Genomic DNA, 25849 nt, shown 5'->3' with positions numbered 1-25849 from the left:
GCGCAAGAGTCATTTATCCCGCCGGTAAAATAGCAGCAGCACCCAAGACCCGCCCACAAAGTTACTTGATACTGATACAGATCATTAAAATAGGGCCCAACGTGTATTTGCTCAATTATGACATTTTTATTCAAAATATGACATTGTTTGAGATGTCTTTGTTATGACAACTTGACATTATCAAGACATTATCATGCACACCCCTTCAAGTAAATTGTGACCATATATTTTTTTTAATAAGACTCTTTTTTGGTAATGAGAGCTTCATCCTTTTAATTGCTTCCTTGTCTTAATTATGTCGCTGTCTGTGGTTCTGAAATGCATCATTTAAAACACTGTGTACATTTGTCTTTTGTCTTTTGAGCTTTTGAGCAAGCAGCAGTGCATAGATAATTATCAAGAATTCTGAAGGAACAGTTTACTTTGTTACAGAACTTTAACAAATTGCAGCAACAACAATTTATGAAGAACACATGGAAATAAATCTTAAAACTGTTCATTTTATAACCTGTAACTAAATGAAATGGGCCTAGACTGAACAATAGATTGAGGATATAGTAAAAAAAAAAAAAAATTAAATAAATAAAAAAATGCGTCCTTTAAAAGGAGTAAACATCAGTGGGGTGGAAACAGCAGTGATGAGACAGTTAGTACTGTGAAGGACGTTCCCTTGGTTGCAAAATAAACACGCATTTTTTTGGCATCGCATGCACACAGGCCTGAGGCTCCCACTGTATACCATGTGGAGTTGTGCTCTGCTGTTGATGGCCAGAACTGTTGAATTGATTTATTACTTCTGGCTGCTGTTGTTGACATGGCTGAAATCTAAATGGCTACTGCTGGCTGGCAATGTAAGCACTTTAAAGGCCACTGTAAGTCATTTGTCCTCGCTCTCACACAGCTTTATTTTATTTTCAATGAAATTTCCATCTGACAGTCTTGTGGTCTGTGCTTAAAAAGATTGAATTCTGAGATTAAGCCAGTGGTATCAGAATCTCTTTGTGTTTTAAAGAAGAGGCCCTTCTCCCTTCCCTTTGCTTCCTGCACTCCGTAGATTCACACCTCTCTCTCCAAACGCCCCGCGCTAAATAAACCGTTAAGTGCACTTAACCTTTCATAAACAGCCGAAACCGAGGGATAAACAACAGAATAGCTGGCAGCTTGCTGTCATTAGCAGTTTGAAATGCTCAGTGTCTGTGCTGTTGGTTGATATTTTTTTTTCGCTCTTTTTTTGGTCTTTCTTTCAGGGGTTTGTATGCAACGCATGTGATTCAGACATAAATTAGCACATTTTAAAGGAATGGGGAGTACAAAAGCTCAGTTGACAGATGCAGTTAACACACCACATGTGGCATACTGTGTAATTTAGACTTTGAATGAAGATTTGTTACTGCACATGAGCTATTTGCATACATTTGGCTTGAACATCCAGTTTAAAGCCCTGCTTATCTGATGCGTATGTGTCTGAATTAGAGTCAGGATGATCGCCGATTTTGTAAATGTGATCAAAAACATGTCCTCCCGTTCTTTCTCTCTTGATATCACTGTCTCTCTCCCGTTCGCAGACTTGAAATGCAAATAGTTATTTGATGACAATGAATTTTGCAGCTTAAAGCTATTAACATGAGGTGATTGACTACAGCAAGCAAAATTCATGAATAAATCTTCAAGGAAGGATTACAGATAAAACCAGCTCATCAAATAACACAGAAGCCTGAGATAACCCGATTCTATCATTCTCTTCTCACATCTCACCTCTCTACTCCCCACAGAGAAATACAAACCATTCTTCAGCATACTGCAGTTTTTCCTCATTCTCTGCTTGCTCTTCCCTAAGGCTGTGTGGAGTGCTGCAAAGTGGGTGTTGCACAAATGACTGCCAGATCTCACTGAAACAGACGGGCCGCTGGTGTTATAAATGCCGGCCTTTTGTAGAGACCCTGTCCTAAAGGCTCGGAGCGAGCAGTTGACCTGAACTCAAACAAACACATGTAGGATAGGCTGTTAAGGGATACATTTCTCCATTCCCAGTTAATCAATTTCCATTCCGTTAAACGTTTCTTGTGTCTTATTTACTTAAGCATACATTCTGTAAATATAAACCCACATGAATCTAGGACAGACTTGTTCTATGCACATGTATGCTACATAGGCCTGCATGGCATAGATAACTGTAGTGCTTCTTATGTAAAGTTTCCTTGACACTAGGATCAAGAACTGCTTTTTTGTTCTAGTTTTTAAGTGGAATGGTTTTAAATGAGCACTGAATTCAAATGACCAATACACTTTTCTGACACTGTTTACCAAAGACAAAGAGTATAGAAGTACTTCTACCAAAGATATATATATATATATATATATATATATATATATATATATATGAAGAGTTCAGATGCAAAAGCCTCTAAATGCCATTTGAAATTTTCTTCTTTAATGATGATTTTTATCAAACTTGTATATTTAAGTTCAGTAATTTCACTTAAATAACAATTAATAGGTAATAATTATCATTGCCATTTAAGTGAAATCACTGAACTTAAATATACAAGCTTGATAAAAATTATCATTCTAGAAGAAAATTTCAAATGGCACTTAGAGGCTTTTGCATCTGAACTCTTCATATATATACTGTATATATATATATATATACCTGCTATTAGCATTCTATTGACTCCCTTTCATTTTGGCATCACTTTGACAGAGACTAGCTTTACATTTGAGTCGTTTAAGGGGGGGGGGGGTTGACTGCGATTTCACTTTTTTCATTTTAAATAGTGTGTAATGTTGCTGATGGTGCATGCACAGTATCTGCAGAGTTGCAGCGCTGAAAGTTCAATGTAAGCAGAGAGATCGTCTTTTAAAAATCAGGAAGTTGAATGCCTACAAAAACTACTCGATTGGGACTACAGCTGGGTTTTAGACATCACTAACCCATAGATTTGCATCAACCCTCCCTCCGGAAAATTAAAAAAAAGGGCATTGTGGCTCGTCGAGTGTGTTGTGTTCACCAACTGTGTTGTACTTCGTCAACAATTGATAGAATTTATGTTTGATTATGTTCCTGAAAATGACGTTCATATTAGCTCTCTGTGCTGCGCATTTTATGAGAGACAGCTTCCAGAATCTCCACGAATTCAATGCCGGATTCAACAAGAAACTGTTACTAAAACATGAAGCAGTTCCAACTTTAAAACCAGAGGCAGCAGTTGTTGGGACACAACCTGTAAGTAGGCTAAGACTTAATCATTTTAAATGTGTTTGCATGTATAATTTCAAATGTAATGTTTCAGTTTTGTCAAATGCCAGCGCTGGCTTCATATCCACTTATATCCACTCATATCCAATAGTTATGCTATTTTGTGTCTACGACAAGCGCGTACAAATATTTTGGACCTGAATTTGTATATGTACTCATTTTATAAATTTATTTTTCATGTATATATACTTTATCATCACTTTGTGATGTATCAAAAACAGGTTCGTTATGTGTGGGTGATGAAAGGAGACACAGGGTCGGCGAATACTGGGACTCGTGCACTTTTATTTACACAACTCTTTTCACAGCGCGAGGTCGCGCTCAAATAAAGTTAACTCAGAATGTCAAAGGCAAAAATAAATAATAGGCAATAGTCTTCCTACTGAACACAGCTTTGCCGAACACAGCTTTCAAATGTCACGCGTTCGGTAACAGGACTCCATAGGATGCATGCACGAGCTGCCAGTCTCTGTCTCTCAAACTGTTGTCCACACGGCCCGATTATATTCGCTCTCCTCACGCCAATCACTGAAATCACAGACAGGTGTTTGTCATTTGAACTTGACCCACTTATTCACCGCTCGGCTCGGCACCGTCCCCGCTCTCCCACTCCCACAGTCCCACTACAGACTTCGCTGAACCACACCCCCCTCGCCACAGTGAGCGACAGTTTAGCCAATCAACACACCGGCCCAAATTAACCAATCTGAGCCCATAGCCTATTTCTGAGGGAGTGGTTTCATAGAATCAGGAAGTCAACCATTCGTTATATGACAGAGGAGAACGCGGCTGACAATAAAGGTGAAATTTATGAAAAAGAAGACTTTTTATACAAGAAAAACCTCGAATACATGTTATATTGCACCCCATAAACACAATCATGCAAAGAAAAAAAGCAGTCAACCCCCCCTTTAAAGACTCCATTAGTCCATTGTTTATTTCTAAAGAAAGGCTCCATTATCTTGTATCTTACATTTTGGCCCCGCAGAAGCAGTTTTTGTAAAAATAGGCTATTGTGTCATAACCACGCGACTCTCTGTCACACAGTGGATGAATTACCATATAAACAGGAGGGGAAGCGCGCAGGCAATCGGGGGGCGTGGAGGCGTAAAGTTAAGGTAGAAGCCCATAGAGAATCATAAAGTTGATCCTGCTGCTAGCTCATGGCCAGCTAATACTCACTCTCTCCTTCTCTGTGAGATTCGGAAGGGAATTAATCAGATTCCTCTTGGCACAGCTACTAGAAGACTTACAACTGTCAGACAGGTTGCTCATGCCACATCTAAGTTGTAAGCTGAGTTTGAGCCTGCACAGTACGCTCAGCCATCAGGAAGTGAGTGCTTCTAATTGACTTCACTTTTCTCCATTGAAGTCTATCGGGCCGCTGTGTCCATTTCTTATACTGTTTATGGATTTTCCTATGCCGAGTCATCTGTCAGTTGCGTTTTCCTTCTCCATGATCACAAGTTTGAGTAATTTAAATGTAAAAGTCTTCTCTACTGACTGACTCACTCATAAAGACAGTCTTTGCCACCATCTTTTGGCGAAATAATGTATGTAACTTCTGTTGCTGTTTACGGCCAGAGACATTTTTTTTTCCAGAAAAAAGGAAGGCTTTTATTGATTTTACTTCATTAAAGTTGCATAGATACATATTTTTTCATCTTTAATATTTCTATTATGTGGTAACCATCTTATAAAAGCAATAAGGTACTCAAGGCTAGTGCTGTATCGTGAATATTTGTATTATGTGCTATTAATATTTGTATTATATATATATATATATATATATATATATAAAACAGTATAAAATATATATTCATCATTAGCGCCTATATCTTTGGGCTGCTACACATATGCCGTCCGCCATATTGAAACAGAAGTCAGTGAACATTTGAGAGCAAGCTGAAGCAACTGTTAGATGCATGTATGAATCTATCTGCAATAGACTTCAGCAGATGATTTTGCTGAATTAACCCAATATAAAAAGACGAAGGCGTCAGTTGACACATCATTTAAAAGTTACCGTAGTAAAGGTAAAAACATTTAAAGTACCACAGTAAAAACATGTAATATTGAGTTAATACAGTTAAAAACACAAACCAACACATTCTCACCCGTGAAATGTTATCCCATTTCTTTGGGGATTTATATCTCAGTGGTTTCACAACCAGAAGCTGAGCAATGCAGTGGCATCACTGATTCTTGCTGTGAGCGATGACACGCTGACCATTCTAAGGTGGCTCACACTGACATCTCTAGAGTGGTCTACACATCTATGGTGTTTACTGCACTACTGAGTGAGCAGTGTAGGGCGATTCACGAATCACTGACTCTTACGAGCAAAATCTTTTTAGTGAACCAAAACATACAGTAAAGTACAACCGGTGTAATCCGATTATGAACAAATTACTCTAATGAGCTCTTTAAGTGAATCAAAGACATTCAGCATGACCAGTGTAGTCTAATTTCCAACTGAATGATTATAAGCAGTTGTGTTTAGTGAATCAAAATGCCTTATGAATCAGCCAGAGAGGTTACCTAATTAATGTAATTTACTTACAGAACCATAAGTTTCTTACGTTTTCATTTTTTTTTTTTTTTTTTTTTTTTTTCAAAATGAGGCAGTAACTGTTAATTTGTCTTGGTGCATTTAAGGCTTTTGTGAGACTTGTTCACTGCAGTTACTGACTGGTTGTTTGTGTGTAGTTAATTGTTGTGGTATAAAAGTTCAGTTTTATTCGATTGGAATCTGAATGATTGGAAACTTTTGGAATTATACTCCATTTCTCAAACAGTCCTATAAGAAACGTCTTGGAATAAAAGATTCACTTGAATAATGGAATTATTCTAATGGAGTTGTAAGTTGCGACAGACCTTTACTAAACTACATTACTAAAATGTTGGTTCTATTTTTTGATTGTTGATTAGATTTTGAGATGTGGCTATTGCATAAAAAAAAAAACAACAACAACAAAAAAACAAAAAAAAACGAGAAAGATCTGATAGCGATCGTGCCGGCGTGGGTTTAAGCGGACTAAATGATTGGTGATATCTGACATATGTTGAGATTTTTAATGAAGCATGCATGTATGAAATTGTTCACAATGAGACCAATAACATATATTTAGAAAATTTTCTAAATGCATGTTATTGGTCTCATTGTGAACAATTTCATACATGCTGACTTAACCAGAATTCCCTACAATTACTATTGCAACTAGAAACACATATACTTCTAAACATACGCGAACGAACCAACAAATAAACTGGCTTACTCACAGCTCGCTGAATTTACACTCATCTTCTGTGTGTATCTATACATTTTCATTCTTGAAGGTGTGTACACTAAACACACTTAGCAACAAATACACTTCTATTCTCTAAGCTCTTAAGCTCTTATAACACCTGATGTGAGCTGCATGCACAAAGTTCTCTGAAAAATGCGTGCACAAACTTTTATATCATTCTTTTTTTTTTCTTCCCCCAAGCAATCTAATTGAGCTGTTCATGCAGGAGCTCATATTTAATGCATTTCACAGAGAGATGAGGAGAGACTGGCAGAAATAGTCTTCTGTAGAATGTCCTGCTGGTGTTAACAAGCTTCAGGACTGCACTTATCTGCTTGCTCTTATTTTATATTCTGACTGAGAACATCAATCTTAATTCCATCAGACTGCCAGCAGGGGAATTTTTGAGGGATTTCGTTGCTTTTTTTCTGGAGTGTGTGTGAAAGGGGTGGTGTTATGCATTTTGTTTGTTTGTTTTTCAGTTTAGCTCGGATGACTTGGATTATATTCGCTGAAGCTTTGGGGTCTTACTGAGTATTATGGGACATTTGCAATGTGTTTATTGTTTTGTCTGTGGGCCAGTTTGATGGATGCAGCAAAACTTCAGACTCAAGTTTTTTTTTTTTTTTTTTACAAAGCAAATGAATTGGGAGGGGAAACAAAGGATGGACATTGGAACACAAAGTGGTAAAGACATGATTACAGAGAAAGGCCATGTTTACACTTGACATTCAAATGTGACCTATATCTTAAGGTTGTCATATACGCTTTAAAAAAAAAACATTCATAAACATCAATATATGTGTCTAGAAGGTTATGAGAAAAACTGGCTCCGGTATCAGCAAATAAAATGGCATTTGAAGACAATGAAATTAAATGTCAAACCTTGCTATTGCAAGGATTTGTGGTAACACTTTGTAATAACTGCACACTAATAATCATTAGTTAAGCATTAGTAAACAGTTAATTCGCCATTTATAAAGCATTAACAGACAAGCAGTTTATAAATACAGCTATAAATGCTATTTTTCTTGATTTACAAGCATATCTAAAATGTGTTTAATAATTGTATTTTCATACTTTGTTAATGATCAGTTAATAATTTCTAAATTAAGTATAGCATTATTTACAAAGCAGTTGTCAGTCATTCATAAGATCACTTAGAAAGTGTAAGTAAATGTAGTAAATACAGGTAGTTATAAAGCATTTAGTAGTGGTCAGTTAACTATTTTTTGAGCTCTTCTAAAGTGAGGACTATTCATGCCTTATAAAGCATTAAAGGAGATTTAAAGGCACATCAATCTTCTAAAGAGTAAAATGTAACAAACACAACACAGTGATACAGAACATAGAATATTTAACAGACTTTAAATCTCCTTTATAAATGCTTTATAAGGCATGAATAGTCCTCACTTTAGATGAGCTCACAAACATACAGTAGTTAAATGACCATTACTAAATGCTTTAAAACTACCCGAATTAACCCCGAATTACAGCATAAATACATGTCTGTAAAGCATTTATTAACACCAGTGGCGGTTCTAATTTGAATTACACCCAGGGCGAGACCACCTTCGAGCACTTTGGCTTGCTCAGTTGGGGATATTCAAATTAAATGACCCATCATACCATTGATCAGCTCTACCAATCTTGATTGTCTTTTTTCATGAATAAACAAACACTGTGGTGTTGTCTTGATTGATACTGTGAAGCAGCTTTGATACAATCTGTATTGTGAAAAGCGCTATATAAATATATTTGACTTGACTTGATTAATGTCTATTAATGCTTTATGAATGATGAATTAACTGTTTACTCATGCTTAACTAATGATTATTAGCGTGCAGTTATTATAAAGTGTTACCGAATTTGTTTTAAAAAGAAGCCCCAGATTTTTCCATGAAGACATGCTATGCACTAGCTCGATTATACTAAATTTTAAGTCTAAATTGTGCATGGGCAAAATATTAAATCAGTTATTGCAAGTTGTACACATAAAGATGTGGAAGATAAAGGTGTAGAGCAAAGTATTGTGTTTAGCTTTAGATTTTTACATGTCATTACAGTTCAGAGATAAATAATTTTTCCTCTAAGGTGATGGGGTGGATGAAAGGTAATAAATAAGGAATGGAAAAAAAAAAAACCTGATGAGTCAGATCAATGAAAATGAGATAACATGAAATTAGACATTTTTACTTCCCGTAAAAACGTTTAACTTTTTCATTAATTGCTTGTGTTGTCATGACAGCATGCTTTAAAATTCCTAAAGAGTTGTAAGCAAGGATTTACCCCTTCACACATTTACTCATGCAGATTCATTCACTTACTCGCTGTCTCAACTTACTCCCAGACTCATTAGCCCCGTTCACACAGCGAGTTGATCCCAGGAAATTGCCGGGAAAATGCTAGAACGCCTTCTGTGTGAACGCAAACACGACCTGGGATTGATTCTGGGATTGATCCCGGGTTGGGGACCTAGTAACATTGCCGTAATCAGTCCCGGAACGCGCGCTGTGTGAACAAAAGCCAGGACCAATGCCATAAAGGGTGTGTCATAGTGATGACGCTCGTGCCATTGCGCGACTCTGTTGCTCTTAGAAGAAAGTTTGTGTTCGTCATCATCAACAAAGAAAGGACGAACAAATACCTGCAAACTGGAGCGAAGCAGAGACCAGGAGCTCCTCACTATCCGTAGGGGTGTCCATGGTTAACCGGTTAACCGATTAACCGTTTAAAATTGCATCGACAATACATATTTGCACAAAACTTTTGTGTTTTTTTTTTTCTGATTGTCGATAAAAAAATATTGTGAAATGACAGCGTTTCTATTAACGGTGTTATGCGACTAAAACATTATTTTTTTCCTTGCGCGATAAGCCATTCCAAAAATAATGGCAACGGAAGTTGGTATATCACAGCCACCGCACTACACATTATTATTATTATTTATGGAAGGAGACGTGGTGTGTCATCCAAGCATTAATGGCAGGGAAAGTCACATAGTTTCTGTGTGTTTCTCCCTCATTTCTGCTCCGCGGTCTTGATTGTGGCATTTCTTTGATGTTTTGTCTAGTAGGCTATTCCTTGTATCTTTTATGAATTTTAAAAAAGAACTCTGCCTCGTATATGTCCAAATGGTCAGTGTACTTTTGTGTTCATTCGTTTCCCCTTATTTAATCCGTAGGCCTAATTGCAAAACGAAAAATGAACGGTTGTTGTATTTTGTAAAACGCAGAGCACCAAAATGTTAATTTGAACTGTAGGACTACGTCAAATGCTGAACAAAAATATATAGGCTATATATCGACGAATTTTCAGATGTTTGTTTGATTTTTTGCCCCTTTAAACATTTAAAATATTTGACAAATGAATATGGAAAAAAAAATAGATTTTCTGAGGCCAAATTAGAACCTGGAAATTATATTTTCCCTGCAGTGCTGAATGAGAAGAGCTAACCACAGCCTACAGAAAGGGGATTTATAGATGATTTATAAGATATAATAAATGTGTCTGATAATAAAATAATATAAAATAACGAGGCATTAATTGTTTATTAATAAACTATTGTTTTCTAAATCAGTTTCTGCTAAAAACAAATCTCTATCCCCGGATGCACCTTTAGAGAGAAATACATAGCTAGGCTACATAATTACATAGTCAGAAGATATTGGCTTTCGATTCAAATTTGTTCGTTTTAAATTGGACATTTAAAACTTTAGTCTACTCACACTAAAGCTTTAAATGTCAAATTTAAAACGAACAAATTCGAATGCGGTGGCTGTTTCAGTTCTCGCGCTTCAGTTCACGGAGATCATGAAGCGCGCCTGTTTGTTAAAGCACAACGCTTTTCTTGTTATTGTGAGTTTACGCAAATAAATGTATTTGCGAATAATGTATTATTATTTTCTGTATGACCAGAAATGAAAGAGTAATTTAAGTTGTTTCCACTGAAAGAACTGCAATGAAACTCAGTCTCGCAGCCTCCACACTAAGCACACACACTAAATATGCGTCAAAATATTGTGTTTATGTGTGCTTTGTTCCTTTTTTGGATAAAAGCGTCTTCTACATATGCACCCTATACAATGTTACAATAATGATGATTATTATTATTATTTGCGGACACGGAGTTTTTGCGGAATGGACGTGTTGCCAATGTGCGTATTTTCAATTGGCAATTTCAGTTTGAAGGGTGATGGAAACGCTCCTACTTTACTGCTCTGAACTTACCACTGCGTTTCATTTCTATACATTAATTTCGTTTCAAATGAGGTCCAACCAGTTATTAAAGGTATTAAAAATTAACTCTGTATCTCGAGGTTGCAGCGCGCACACTATGCGAGTATTAACCGATAAGGGCCTCGGTTAATGAAAAACTTGAAAACGTACAGCCCTAATCCGTACTGAAGCTGAGATCGTTCACCAGCTTTGTGGAACGGTATGCGCGTGTACATGTTTTCGACGCGTCCGTTATACGTCTCATCCTGACGTCATGTGTCTTCCTGGAATTTTTACGGGTTGCGTGTGAACGCACTCACAGATCCCGGCAAATCACTTGCAGTGTGAATGAACCGAAATCAAACAATCCCGGGACAAATGCTGGGTCACATTATCCGTGTATTTTCTGGAATCTCTGTGTGAAAGGGGCTATTCATTCGCACACTGAATCACAACATTTAGACTACTAAATAGCATAGAATAGATTCATTCACAGACTCAATTGCTCACTCACCTGCAGACTCACTCGCACACTGACTCATTCACTCACTGATTCACTTACTGACTCAGTCATTCAATAATTTTGCTCACTCACAGACTCATTCATGAATCATGTATTCATTCTCTCACTGATTCATTCATTAACTGATTCATTCACTGATTCACACACTCTCAGATTAATTCACTCGCATACTGACTGACTCACTCACTCACTAATTCCCTCACTAACTTAATTGCTCACTTAGTCTCTTATTCACTCACAAATTCACTCATGGGCTGACTCACTCCCTAATTCACTCACTCATTTGCTTACTCACTTGTTCACTCACAGACTAATTCACCCACTCACTCACTCACTAATTTACTCACTGACTCATTTGCTCACTCACTCACTTATTTACTCAGACTAATAATTCACTCACTCACTCACTCACTCACTCACATACTCACAGATTCATTCACCCATCCTGTGACTCACGTTTGGCGCAAGGTTGTTTTTTTATATAGCTTGGTTTGTTTATGACTGAATCATTATCAGTGTCTTAGTTCCAACCACATTTCTTTCCTTCCTCTTTGGTCTAATGCCAAATTCGCTCTATGCACGAGAAAAATGCTAACTTCCGGCTTGAGGGCGGATGTTGGGTACTTCGGTTCCGGTTGCCGTTGTTTACATCAGTGGACCGGCTATCTAAAGCTTAGCTATCTAAATATATTTGTCTAAAACTATGTTCGTTTGTTCACTGTCAAGTCAATCAACACAGTTTTCACACATATTTGGGTGGAGCCAGGCGCTGCTGCATTGTGAAAAGTAAACAATATTTCACATCTGCTTTTTGTCACCGCACCCAAGCAGTCACTTTACAGAGTGGAGCGTTGCGTATCCATGACAACTAGAAGGAAGTTTTTAGGCTACTAATTACAGTATTTATTATATTATACCCTTTAACCAGGAGAAGCCTGGGGTTAGAACCTATTTTGCAAGGGAGACCTGTTTAGAAATATGTGTGAAAACGGTCTAACTTGATAACGAACGAACCAACGTCGGATACCTTTACTCCCTGTATGACATGTATAGTGGTTGTCAACACTGATCTACATAATGACATTCTATATAGATCAGTGGTTGTCAACAACATAGCCTCCAAACATCATAAACAAAACAATGGCTAACACAAACTGTTCTGGAAAATGCACTTTCTAACGCATGATTTCGACTTTTATAACGTAGAGAGATAATATAACAGTTACCAAATAGCATAGCTTGAGCACGTAGCATGGCAACATTAATGTCCGAGTGATTCCACGTGTATGTACCGCATGTACACGCCGTCAAATGTCCGAGCAAAACAAAACAAAATATAGATCTACATCTTCTGGGGAGCGATATTTTTTCCTAGGATGGTAGGAGTGACGGGTAGGTTTAGGGACGGGGTTGAGGTAGGTCATATGCAATATATATATATATACGGCATTCATAAACATGCTTAAAAGAGATTATGCGTGTTGATAGCATGCCAAAAATACGTGATACGTGTCATACATACGCAATTTCATGAGATCAGTCTGAGCATGGATGTTGTTGTGACTTAACATTCCCTTCAAAATTATGCAAATACTGAGAGATGTAATATTTAAACCCCTTCTCTCTTGCTCTGGGGAGCTGGAGAAAAATCATTAGCCAGTCGATGAACATAATCGACTGTAATATTCGGCAAATGTTCAAGACATCTGGAGAAATATACATCCTCTACGTCGTCCATCAGGCTACCGGAATCGGTTTCGCAGCCGGAAGTAGCATATGCTAACGTGCACATAGTCCATTAATTGAATGAGGGGATGACCCCAGTGGTTTTCCCAATATTTCGCTTTTGCTCAATGACTAAGCAGAATGGTTGATATTGTGCATGAAAGGCCATGTTTGTGTAAGTGATTGAAAACTCTATAAACAGTAAAGCGGATCCTCATAATAAGTTTTATTTGAACTTGTCTTGTTTATTATACTTTTGTACACTCAGTTAAATAGCTTCATTAGTTCATAACATACAGTGTTCTCTAGATGTCACTAAAGCAGCGAGTTGAGTCTGAGCACAGCTGGAGCTCTGACATACTGCCTGTAATGATCGAACAATGATGTGTGCTAATAACCATAGTGATACTTCTCCTTTTATACTCGTCATGTATTCACATCTGCTGGTGTCTATTCTTATCTTTGGACCCGTTCACTGTCTTTCTAATTTGTCTATTCTGGGTCAAATCTGTAGGTGAATTGTCACCATAGCAGCGGCTTGAGAGACGATTATAATCATGCATGTCACCACAAACACGTCTGATCAAAAAGACACTGATTACGTCTCTCTCTCTCCAATCCCCCCCCCCCTTACTCTTCTCTTCACCATCTGTCCTTTCTTCCAACCTCTCCTTATGCTACTCTTTTTAAAACCTGCCTATTTGATGCTGCATCATATAGGAACGTTTACTGAATTCAGCTGAAAACAAATATTGTTCAGAAACATCTAATTGCCCGGTAAAAGTAAGTGAAAGGATTAGAAAGAGACATGTTGGTCTATTGACAGGTCAAGGAGGTATGTAGTATTTGCAAACGGTATATTATAGGGTATATAATGGAAACTGAATTTGATTCTTTTATTCAGCAAGGATCCATTCAATTGATCAAAATGACAATACACACATTATAATCTTATGGATTCCTGTTCCAAATACATGCTGTTCTTCTGAACTTTCTACTCAATCAAATAATCCTGAAAAACTATAAAAAAGTATCTCTGGAGGATACTTTTTTTGCACTCACAAAAAAAAAAAACCCTACTATATAAGTGTTTTTAGGGGGTGGCTTTTTTAGGCCACTGTTATGATTGGCTAACGTCATTGCAAAGTAAACAACAGCAGCACTCACTTGCTTTGGCACGGAGTACATCTTTTAAAAACATTATCCATTAGGGGTGCAGAAATACATTTTTATATCGTGATATCAAAAGGTCACAACTTACGATATGTATCGGTGATGTAAACGAAATGAAACAGTGGTTTTATCCAAGACTCAGCTTACTGTATTTATAAAGTATAATTCAGCCAACAATGTAAATTCTTTCAGTGTGTATTCACCCTCATGTCATTTCAAACCTATAGACCTTATGCGCCAAGGAAACAAGGGCGGTGCCATCTTTAGAATATTGTCTTTGAGCTTCCATTTTTGCAGTCGTTCTATATATCTCTATGCCATTGCTGTCCGGGAGTAATTCGCTTTTTAGGTGGATTTACTTAATATAAACTTAACAAAAGTTCATAAGAATTGTAATGTTTAAAGCAGATGTCTTAACAAATGTCAGTGAACCAGGAAGTTTTTAAAACGAGCTGTTAATTCATAAATGCGCAAGATCACTGAAAATACAGACCGGAAGATAAAAGACAACGAGCACAGTGCTGAAAAGGGGCGGGGCTACATAAGGTCTATAAGAACCTATAAGAAGAACCCGAGAGATTTCTGTCCTTCCATTTAAAGTCAATTCCCCTAAAACTTAAAAGATCCAAAAAAAGGTCATAAAGCCAAAGGCATGAAGCCAGAATCCAAAATCCAAATCCAAGTCTTCTGAAGAGACACGATGGCTTTATATGAATATAAGTTTATATTATAGAACTTTGCAGCACTTTGACCATTTATTATAACCAGTGTGTTAAACTGTTAAAACCTCAAGAAACCCATGTGCTATTAATTTGGCTTTTATGATTCTCTGGCTATGTCATGTTATTTATTTATTAAATTTATTTATTTTTTATGAATTTATTGTTGGGTTATTTGAGTTTGGATTGATTTTATAGGGCTATTAACCCTTATGTATGACCCAAGTATGTACATTTATATGATGTCAATTAATGTGTAAAATAGTTCATACTTTTACTTATTGTATAAATATACATGTTACACATTGTATTTACATGTCCGTTAAAGTATATTTATTTAAATGAACATTTCCATCATGCTACATAAAAACCCTTGAAAGTTCAGTTTCAAAAAAAATAATAATACTTAATAATAAATCAGTTAATTTCACATTAGTTTGTGTCAGAAGTCCAGCATCATTGAGTTGTTTTCCATGTTCTCATAAGTTTCCATTTTGCCACATTGACAGTATAGGCACATGTCTATCCACGTGAATCAGATCAATTCCTGCCATCTGGTGTTATCAATTTCTACATGCAGTTACAGTTTCTGAAGAGACATTCAGGCTTGATAAATATCTGTGGGTGCAATTTAATATATAAGCATTAACATCAGCATGTATTTAGTGCATGTATGAAGGAAGGAAGGCTCTATATTACACATTCAACAGCATCTAACATGTTTTTTTTATTCATGAGGAAAGCTTTAAGGTTTTACTTCACATTATAGAATTAATTTGTTCATTAATGTTTTATTCATTCATTGATTTATTCATGATTTGCTCATGTCTTGGCTTGAAGCCTTATGTCCAGTAGAAGGTGGAGAGTTGTATTTTGTTTTAAGTTTGTAAAAAAATAATTAATTGTGAAAAAATGTTTTAATGGTTAATAATTTCTATTGTAATAAAAGTAATTTTGAAAAATCAAAATCTCTCTCTCTCTCTCTCTCTCTCTCTCTCTCTCTCTCTCTCTCTCTCAGTCAGTGGTTTAGCTGACATCAATTTGAACCCTGTTCTCATGGTCATGTTAGTCTGTTAAGATTAAAAAGGATCAAATCCTGCTGGCACGAATGACATGGGGTGTTTAGGGATGCGGGAAGGAGGGATGAATGGAAAAGGGCGGGAGCTGAGTGAATGAATTTTTGTCAAATCAGCATGACAGTAGTTCGAAAGTCTGTTTGTGTAAAGCATCTAAAAGTATGGTTTTATGTAGATGTAGTAAATGCTGTAATATGTCAGAGTAATTTTACAAAGCTATGTTTGAAATTATATTTGTGTGTGTATACTTGTGTTTGTGTTGTTTGTGTGGGTGAGCGTCTGCTTTTGGCAAACTCATTGCAATGTGGGATTAGTAGGCATCTCTAAATTGTGGGGAGAAATTGGATCAGATTACAGTGAATTTTGGCACCGGATTATTTTCAATCCCTTAATTGTTTTTTTTTTTTTTTGGAAGACATTGAGTGGGAGAAGACACTGAAAATGAGAAGAGAGTTGCAAACTTTCTAAGAAGCAGGTTCTGCATCTTGGATATCCTGTTTTTGCCTGTTTTGCTTGGATAGACAGTTTTCATCTCACCTTCTGCTCCATGGGTTGTGTTTGGTCTGTGGTCCTGCTGATTTCTTGGCTTTTACCAGAAGCCTCTTTGCTTCCTTCCACTGGCACCATGCTGTTCAGCAGAATTAACCAATTGCCTCAAGGCATTTTTCTACAAGCTTGAAAGATGTAAAAGAGGAAAGTTGGGGCTTTTAAAACTAAATCTCTGCACATCATGTTGGGTTCAAACTGTCATTCCTCTGGGAGCTCAAGCAGAATCCCCTGGGGATGCAGGCACATGTAAATATAGGTCTCAAACTTACTCATCTTCACACAATTTCCATACCAAAATCTCTGACAATGTTACCAACTATTTCTAGTTTCTAACTGCAAGCATCTTTTGATTATTGCTCGCCGTGGAGCTGTTGTGTTTGGGACGGTGGCCGAGAGAGCTCAACATGCTGCAACTGAAGAAAACACATGCAAATAGAAAAAAATATGAATACAATTAGAAGTAAACTAATGCAAATAGAAAAAAAAATCAGTTTTACAACACACGTGTGTTCCAAATACTCACAACACAACCAAATACTAGGGGGTTTCACAACTACTGATTTTTGCTAGTCGACTAGTTTTGCATAACAGTCGACGACTAGTCGACTAGTCGTTAAATGGTTTATTCTAGGGGTGTGCGACATCACGAATAGTAAATGTCTCCACGATCTGCTTTTGAAGAAATATGGTAGTAGTATCGTGTTACAGTGCATTCTAGCAGTTCTGGCGCCTCTGTCTCAACTGTACAACGCGACGTAGCCTACACATCACACGTTAAGGAATAGGTACGGGACACTGCAATTCACAAAAGTTCATTGTTTGCATAAGCCTTGCCGGTTAAACATTTAATTCACGCGCTGTTCTAACGTGCGCTTTCCTGAGCGCGCGGCATATCCCCGACGCTCACTGTCAAACAGCGCCTGAATACTGGACTAAGTTATCTTTCAAGTCTTATTATGCTAATACTGTTAAATACACACAATGTTTACATAAACAGAATTGGCTATGTCTAAAGTGAAAGCAAACATTTGAGAGAAAATCTGGTGTAGGCTAATATGCGTCTATATTAAACACGTCGCGTGCTGGTCTAAAAGCGAGAGTAGTACTCGTATTTTCCGCACTATAAAGCGCACTTAAAAGCCTTTAATTTTCTCAATCCGGCCTTTTCTCAAGTCTTATAATCCGGAGCGCATTATATATGGATCAATTGCTCGCGCTCGTGTCCATCTTATGCCCGCTTTGTCACACGGCCAGTTCAACCTTGTATAAATCAGGTTATATGTGTCTCCCGCTCACGAGCGCTCTCTCTAACACACACACGAACAGACACTGCTGTCAGCAGGCTGCGAATGTAAGTTACGTGCCCGCCCCAGCGCGCTCACGCTTACTAAATAAACGCCTCACCTCCGACGCCGCGCACTCGCTGCATTGCCTTTAGCACATCTAGTGGATGCATAATGCAAACCCAGTCAAACGTTTGAAAAATGTTCTAAAATAGGTCATTGAAGGTGCGCCTTATAGTGCTTATAGTATATAGTACTGCCGCTTGTATTTAAAGGGATAGTTAACAAAAAAAATATATCTATATATATGTCATCATTTTGTTTCCGACTAGTCGACTAAGGCCAACAGCGCCAACTAGTGGTTGTGACAGTCGACTAGTCTAGGTCTTGAATTCACCTGCAATTAACTACAACGTGCAGTTTTTTTTTTCATTCTAAACGATGATGTAAACTGCGAGCTGTTTTGCTGCATCTGGCCACTTCATGTGTTTCTGTGATCTGATTGCTATCCGATCGTAAAAAGACCAGGTGTAAGCTCCGAAACGCATTCGAGACGGATTTAAATCCGATCGCTCAAACCACTTCATGGGGAGGTCTTGGCCACTTTACAGACGAAACTGGACACATGTAAATGCATCTGGTTGTTGAAACTGCATTTGTAAATTGGACTTCTCCCAAAAATGCTGAAAAAAAACAAAACAAAAAAAACCTTGTGACAGCGTATTAGCCTATGCTATGTTATATTTATTATATGACGAAGCTATGGCAACACGCATTACCGCAGCTGAGCATCTATTAATCAAGCCAACGTGCAAACTATCGTAAATCAAAGTGAAGGTAAGTCAGACGCTTAACACACAATCATCTTTGTTAAAAGTAAAGAAACAAAAATTATCTTACCAGTGCTGTCTCTCTTATTGCGGTCTTTGATTTTGAAATTAGCTTATGAGCAATAAAATGCAGCTCATTACTGTTGCTTTCGGTGATGTGAACTCCGATAAATCTGCATATAGCGCGTTGTTTGAAGATCGGATTTATATCCGTTTTGCGAAAACATATTTATGTGACCAGGTGAAAATGGAAGCGATTTGATAAATCAGATCAGTAAAAAGGCATGAAGTGTCCAGGTGTAAACGGCCCCATTATGAGCTGTCAGCATCTGTATAATTTTCTGTTATTTAATTTGCAAATTGTGGCATGTTGCAAATCAGTCACATCGCTTGTGTTTTTATTAATGACGTCAGTGACTAGTCAACGTCGACTCGACTTTGATGTCATAACAGTCGACCTAAAAAATTTGAAGTCGTTCAACCCCTAAAACACGCTGCAAGTAACACAGACCACAACGGAAATGTTTCCTGGGGAACCAAATAAGTGAAGAACTCGGCTGGGACGTGCTTATTGCTTGTGAGCATCCCTATGCCCTACTCCCTTCGAAGGGCAGACGGCAGAGCTCTTCAAGTGGGAATTCGGAGTAAGCATGGCACCAGTGTAACTAGGGAGCAACGAAAGACAACAAAATTTCCTCATTATTTTCACCTGGGATGTTCCCATGAAAATGCAGCACATTGTCCATCAGCTGAATAGCCGTTCTGACGACAGAAATGTAACATAACGGTTACAAATAAATGTATTTTTTTTATTTTTACTTAAAAAAAAATGAAAACAAACTTTTAAAATATGCGTTATATATCCGTTATACACTCACCGGCCACTTTATTAGGTACCCCATGCTAGTAACGGGTTGGACCCCCTTTTGCCTTCAGAACTGCCTCAATTCTTCGTGGCATAGATTCAACAAGGTGCTGGAAGCATTCCTCAGGGAGTTTGGTCCATATTGACATGATGGCATCACACAGTTGCCGCAGATTTGTCGGCTGCACATCCATGATGCGAATCTCCCGTTCCACCACATCCCAAAGATGCTCTATTGGATTGAGATCTGGTGACTGTGGAGGCCATTTGAGTACAGCGAACTCATTGTCATGTTCAAGAAACCAGTCTGAGATGATTCCAGCTTTATGACATGGCGCATTATCCTGCTGAAAGTAGCCATCAGAAGTTGGGTACATTGTGGTCATAAAGGGATGGACATGGTCAGCAACAATACTCAGGTAGGCTGTGGCGTTGCAACGATGCTCAATTGGTACCAAGGGGCCCAAAGAGTGCCAAGAAAATATTCCCCACACCATGACACCACCACCACGAACCGTTGATACAAGGCAGGATGGATCCATGCTTTCATGTTGTAGACGCCAAATTCTGACCCTACCATCCGAATGTCGCAGCAGAAATCGAGACTCATCAGACCAGGCAACGTTTTTCCAATCTTCTATTGTCCAATTTCGATGAGCTTGTGCAAATTGTAGCCTCAGTTTCCTGTTCTTAGCTGAAAGGAGTGGCACCCGGTGTGGTCTTCTGCTGCTGTAGCCCATCTGCCTCAAAGTTCGACGTACTGTGCGTTCAGAGATGCTCTTCTGCCCACCTTGGTTGTAACGGGTGGTTATTTGAGTCACTGTTGCCCTTCTATCAGCTCGAACCAGTCTGGCCATTCTCCTCTGACCTCTGGCATCAACAAGGCATTTCCGCCCACAGAACTGCCGCTCACTGGATGTTTTTTCTTTTTCGGACCATTCTCTGTAAACCCTAGAGATGGTTGTGCGTGAAAATCCCAGTAGATTAGCAGTTTCTGAAATACTCAGACCAGCCCTTCTGGCACCAACAATCATGCCACGTTCAAAGTCACTCAAATCACCTTTCTTCCCCATACTGATGCTCGGTTTGAACTGCAGGAGATTGTCTTGACCATAGGCGTTTCTCAATGTCAAGGAAGGATCCTCGGAAGCCGGAATTTCGAGGATGCTACGTCATCGACGTCCGTCGAAGGACTGTTCCAATGTCGAGGATCCTCAGAATTTCAACCAAGGACTGAGTCCTTAGTTCGGAAAATATCCCATACACAGGAAAGGATGCATATGTGTAGCCTTCGCGCTCTTAAATCACCCACAATCCTATGCGCAGCTTTGCTATCTTGTTCAAAAAATAAAAAAAATGTCGACCGTTAGCGGAGTCGGAGTGATAACGGCGAATATGCTTTCAAATGTAAGCAAGTATAATTTCAGTTTAGCCATTTATTTAATGTTTGTTAAACTATTTAACATATCGGCTCAAATTTGTTGAGGGGATTTAAAGCTGTTCCCTTTTACTGGTGATTAACTTTTTAATTTTTACTTCATATAACGTTATAGCCTTTTTTGTTGGTCACATATTTTACCATTGCATGTGTTTTAACAGCTAGATCGTGTTGCTATGGACGTAGTGCTAGTTCTGTTCACTCCGGTAATATAATAGTTTTTGAATGAATAAACTCCTTTTTAAATAAATATTTTGTGTCAAATTATTGATTTGGTAGGTAGCCGTTTGGTACGTACAACCCCTTCAGGCTGATTCAATCAAGACCCTTAGAGTTTGCGGGGTTGTATTCACTATAACCGCCTGGTTATACATTAGCTATCCCTTATACTTTATTTATTTAATTATTTATTTCTGAGGACTGACAAGACAAAATAAGGACTGTCAACAAACAGTGCAGTACACCAGCACTATGATTTTTGCAGCGCTGAAGCGGACCTTTTACTGATGTAATGACGCAATGACGTGCACTTGCTAGCCTGTTCCATTTACGTGTTCTCCGAATGCTAAAGAGGACACTTGCCTAGCCTCTGAAGGAAATGACTTGGAAGGACCCGTCCTGCCAAGGAAGTATCCTTGACATTGAGAAACGGTCCATGTCTACATGCCTAAATGCACCGCCATGTGATTGGCTGCTTAGAAATTAAGTGTTAACGAGCAGTTGGACAGGTGTTCCTAATAAAGTGGCCGGTGAGTGTATATCTGTGTGTCAGTGTCTCAACTTTAAAACTTTGGACCCTACATTTCTTATGGAACTGCTTTTAATGAAAATTTAAACATAACATGAAACAATTTGTATAGTTTAACTGATGTATAGATTAATATCTTTCCTTTATGTTCTTCTTCTCTATCTTTTTTATTTCTTTATTTTAGTTTTCATCTCATTGTTCTTGTATCATTTGTATTCTGATGACGTTGAATTAATATGACATTTGTTATAATGACATATTGTTAATACATTTTGTATATTGTATACAAGTTTTATGTAATAAAAAATGTAATCTCCATAAATTCTATATATATATACATATATATATTTAATAAAGCTTGGACCAGCATGAAACCATGTTACCAAGTAGAACTTTGACCTGTAAGCACGTCTCAGCCGGGTTTGTCACTTATTTGGTTCTCCTGGAAATATTGTTATTTGCAGCGTGTTATTTGCTATTTAAATAGTGTTATTTGCAGCGCGTTTACAGTATGTATTTGATTGTGTTGTGAGTATTTGGAGCACACGTGTGTTGCAGAAATGATAAAGATGTTTTCTTAATTTGCGTTTTTTTCCCATTTGCATGCTTTTTTTTCTATCTGCATGGGGGTTTTTTTGTTTTTTTTTATGTCCATGCATCTTCTTTAGGTTGCAGCACATTGATCTCTCTTGGCCACCGTAGTTGAGTATTTTTGCAGTGTCTTAACTTAGCAACCAATTTTACTGGATGCCTTCCAAAGCACAATGCAGCTTGAAGTAGAGTAGGGTTGGGCAACTATGGTCCTGGAAGGCAATTGTCCTGCAGAGTTTAACTCTATCCCCATTCAAACACCTAAAAAAAAAAAAAAAAATCGAACCTATTCTTGCAAATTACAGCTACAGTAGTTGTGATTGATGGAACTAAACTATGCAGGACATCCAGGAGTTGCCCATCCTTGAACTAGATGCTTTCAGGGCCTCAAGTAGAATCCGTCTAAAGTTTAATGAGGTTTAAGGTGGTCCCTAAACAACATATGCTCACATGCTAAATGTGTTTTCATGCTAACACAACAACTCTGCATCATTTTTCATAGGTGGGCTATGAAAATGCAGGCACAGTGGAGTTCCTGGTGGACAAACATGGAAAGCACTACTTCATCGAGGTGAACTCCCGCCTACAGGTGGAACATACGGTTACAGAGGAGATCACTGAGTGAGTGAAAAATGTTGCAATTGCATTTACAAGATGCACACGAAATAGACTCACAGAGATGTGGGAGGCTCTTATTTTAGGATTCATAGCTTGTTTGAGCTAGTTAACTTGGCACATGTTGAAAGTTATATGAATAGCAAATCAAACACATTATAGATTTGTGTTTGCATGTAAATACTACATTCATTTCTCTGATATGTCTGGAGGATATTACATTTGCCATTATATTCTATCCATATGCTTTCTTATTAAAGCGACTTCTAAGAAAGCACAAACATCATGTACCCTGCAATTACTTAAACAGTCAAACACTGTAGTGCAAATATACAAATTCTACAGTAATTGCATTCACACACTGCTGTAGCATTCATAGCTCACTAGACGAACTAGCTGAAACCGGCTTCTGATAGCTAAATTTACATGGTTTCATGCTGGTCCAAGCTTCTCATTTTTGATTAACTGGACTGCCAGCTGGCTGACCTGCTTTCAACCTCAGAGCACAGTGGTTTTCAACTAGTGGACCTCATCAAATTTCAAGGGGCCTCACGATTAATGTTCTGACATGTCCTGACATTTATACTTTTTTCAGTTGCTTATAAACTTATTAATGGCACAAATGAAATTATACTATATTTAGCACAGACAGGGCTACCATAATATGTAAGCAACATGTATGTACATGTTTGTATTTTTGAGAGAATATTGCTTATGCGTGGTTGTTGAAAAAAATAATAAAAATGAAAGTTTTTGATATAAGGCCACAAAACACATACAAAATATGCGTCCACATTACCACATTACATGACTAATGGATGTTGTGGCCTAGAGTTTTTTCTTCACAATGATCGTTCACATAAAACTGTGAATTGGGTTATATTGTGAAAAAAAAAATTGTTTTTATTTAAATTGTAAAATTTAAACAGTCTTTGTGCAGTTTACAGACACTATTCAATAACGCGATTAGAACAAAGCACGTAAGAATAAATGACACATCAGCTACAGATGTGTGCTCCTCGAAATGAAACAGGTAACTGAGGTAACTTTTCCAGGATTATTATGACACTATTATTCCTCACGGCGCAGCAAGACGAGGTAAAGGCTAGATTTATGATAAACTGCATGTTTTATCCAGCTGATGTGGGCATTTGAATAGTGCGCGCTCGCAGTGGGCGGGGTCACATTAACACATCATGTCTATAATTATAATTAATCTCTCTCTTTTTATACAGATTACATCAACTGAGAATAGTTGCTTTTATGACTTCATTTAAAATAAGAGAATTTCAGCTTCAATCTTGAAATCTTTCGTGTCTCTTTGACAAGTATTTGCTGAGTTACAGTTCATTTTTCGGACACATTTCAGAAAGATTTTTGATGAGACAGAGTGAGCTCATAGCGCACCCTGTTTATTTTATTTATTTTACAAAAACACAAGGTTGTGATGTTAATAAGAGTGTACACACAGAGAGAGGACCCTCTATAGTTTATAATCATGTATTATTATTTATTTATATAACCATTAAAGTCCCTGTAAAGTCAAAATTAAGTATGTGTTCTGAGTCTGTCCAGCCCGTTCTCATCCTTTAACGTCATATAGAACGCTATATGCAAAAACGGCGCTATACTACACACATGGCACCCTTTATCGTTAATATAACACGCGAACCCAAGACGTTATAAATCCTTTAGCGTGAATATGACACGCACACCCTACCCCACACCTAAACTTAGCCCTCACAGCACGTGTTATATTAACGATAACGGGTGCCATGTGCTTAGTATAGCGCCGTTTTGTCATATAGCGTTCTATATGACGTTAAAGGATGAGAATGCGTTGGTCTGTCACACCACAGAAAAATGTGTTATTAGCCACCCAGCCAAATTTGAATGATAAAAAAAATCCGGGAAGTACATAAAATAAGCTATCAAAATCATGAAAAAATGAGCAGATTCTCTGCTCTCAAACGCTGGGGGCGTGTCCGCTGGCTGTGCTGAAACCACGCCCACTCACGGGAAAGCTGTCGACGGTGATATTAGCTGATTAGCTTTTGGAGACGGGAGGATGAACACTGAGGCGGGAGATCGTCGTTTCGGCCCCGTTCACCAGTAACAGCGGATTATCAGTGAATCCAAGTTGTCTCTGAGGAAAGTTTATAAAACGATCCAGTGTAAAATGATCACTACAGAGGTACAGAGGCTCTTCATCAAGTTATAAGCTCTCTAAAAACCTCATCTTGATGTGATCGTTTTTAGGGGAATTTAAATGAAGATACCGATCTGTTTTGTACATGATCGCATCCAGGTAGTAGCCCATGCATGTCCGTGTCGAAGGCATAGCTAGCTAGAAAACTGTAGGCTCAGCTGTAGTAACTAATAGTACTGACAGTCACTCGCGATTGAGCGGTGAATCAGATCAGACTCAGTGCGTCATCAAATAGGAGGGTGTCCAGCAGCTCATGGGTTCCAGTGCGTCACGGAGCCCTGTTTTAGCCCCGCCCAATTAATCCGTAAAATTGCAATGGTGAAAAACTGTTTAACGGTCTAACTCCACATTTCAGTACTTCACAGTTCACAGACTTTGTAATATGTTTTAGCAATACATATGTAAAATTTATAATGTGTTTAGAACTTTTTTTGTAGAATTGCCTTTACAGGGACTTTAATGACAGAGTTTTTTAAGTCTATGTTGCAGCTATGTGAAAAAAAAAAAAAAAAAATCTAAACCGGGGACACGTTTTTTTGTCCCCAGACGGTTAAGATGGTATGACCTGTTTTTTTTTTTTTTTTTTAACTGGCAAATCAAATAAACAAATAGTAGTACTTGTACTATAGTAGTACTATATATAGTAGAACTGGTGAAAACAGTCTGGAAGTAGATGATGAGTTGACTGTTGTGATTGGTTATTTGAAGTATGTGACCCATTCAGGGGCGATTCTAGGATTT

The 25849-nt window shown here is 37.8% G+C and overlaps 1 protein-coding gene across 1 annotated transcript in view; it reads left to right on the top strand.

The window, feature by feature from the left end:
• The window catches only part of pcxb (pyruvate carboxylase b), a 322790-nt gene that overhangs the window by 34782 nt on the left and 262159 nt on the right, over positions 1-25849 (top strand). Inside the window, exon 8 of the mRNA XM_039669304.2 lies at positions 22787-22905. Within this exon, the coding sequence (XP_039525238.2) occupies positions 22787-22905 (119 nt within the window). The remainder of the gene's footprint in view (positions 1-22786; positions 22906-25849) is intronic.

Source organism: Pimephales promelas, chromosome 1 (assembly GCF_988280905.1).
Source record: "Pimephales promelas chromosome 1, fPimPro1.hap1.1, whole genome shotgun sequence".
Classification (NCBI taxonomy): domain Eukaryota; kingdom Metazoa; phylum Chordata; class Actinopteri; order Cypriniformes; family Leuciscidae; genus Pimephales; species Pimephales promelas.
This window is presented reverse-complemented; position numbering and strand designations above follow the sequence as displayed.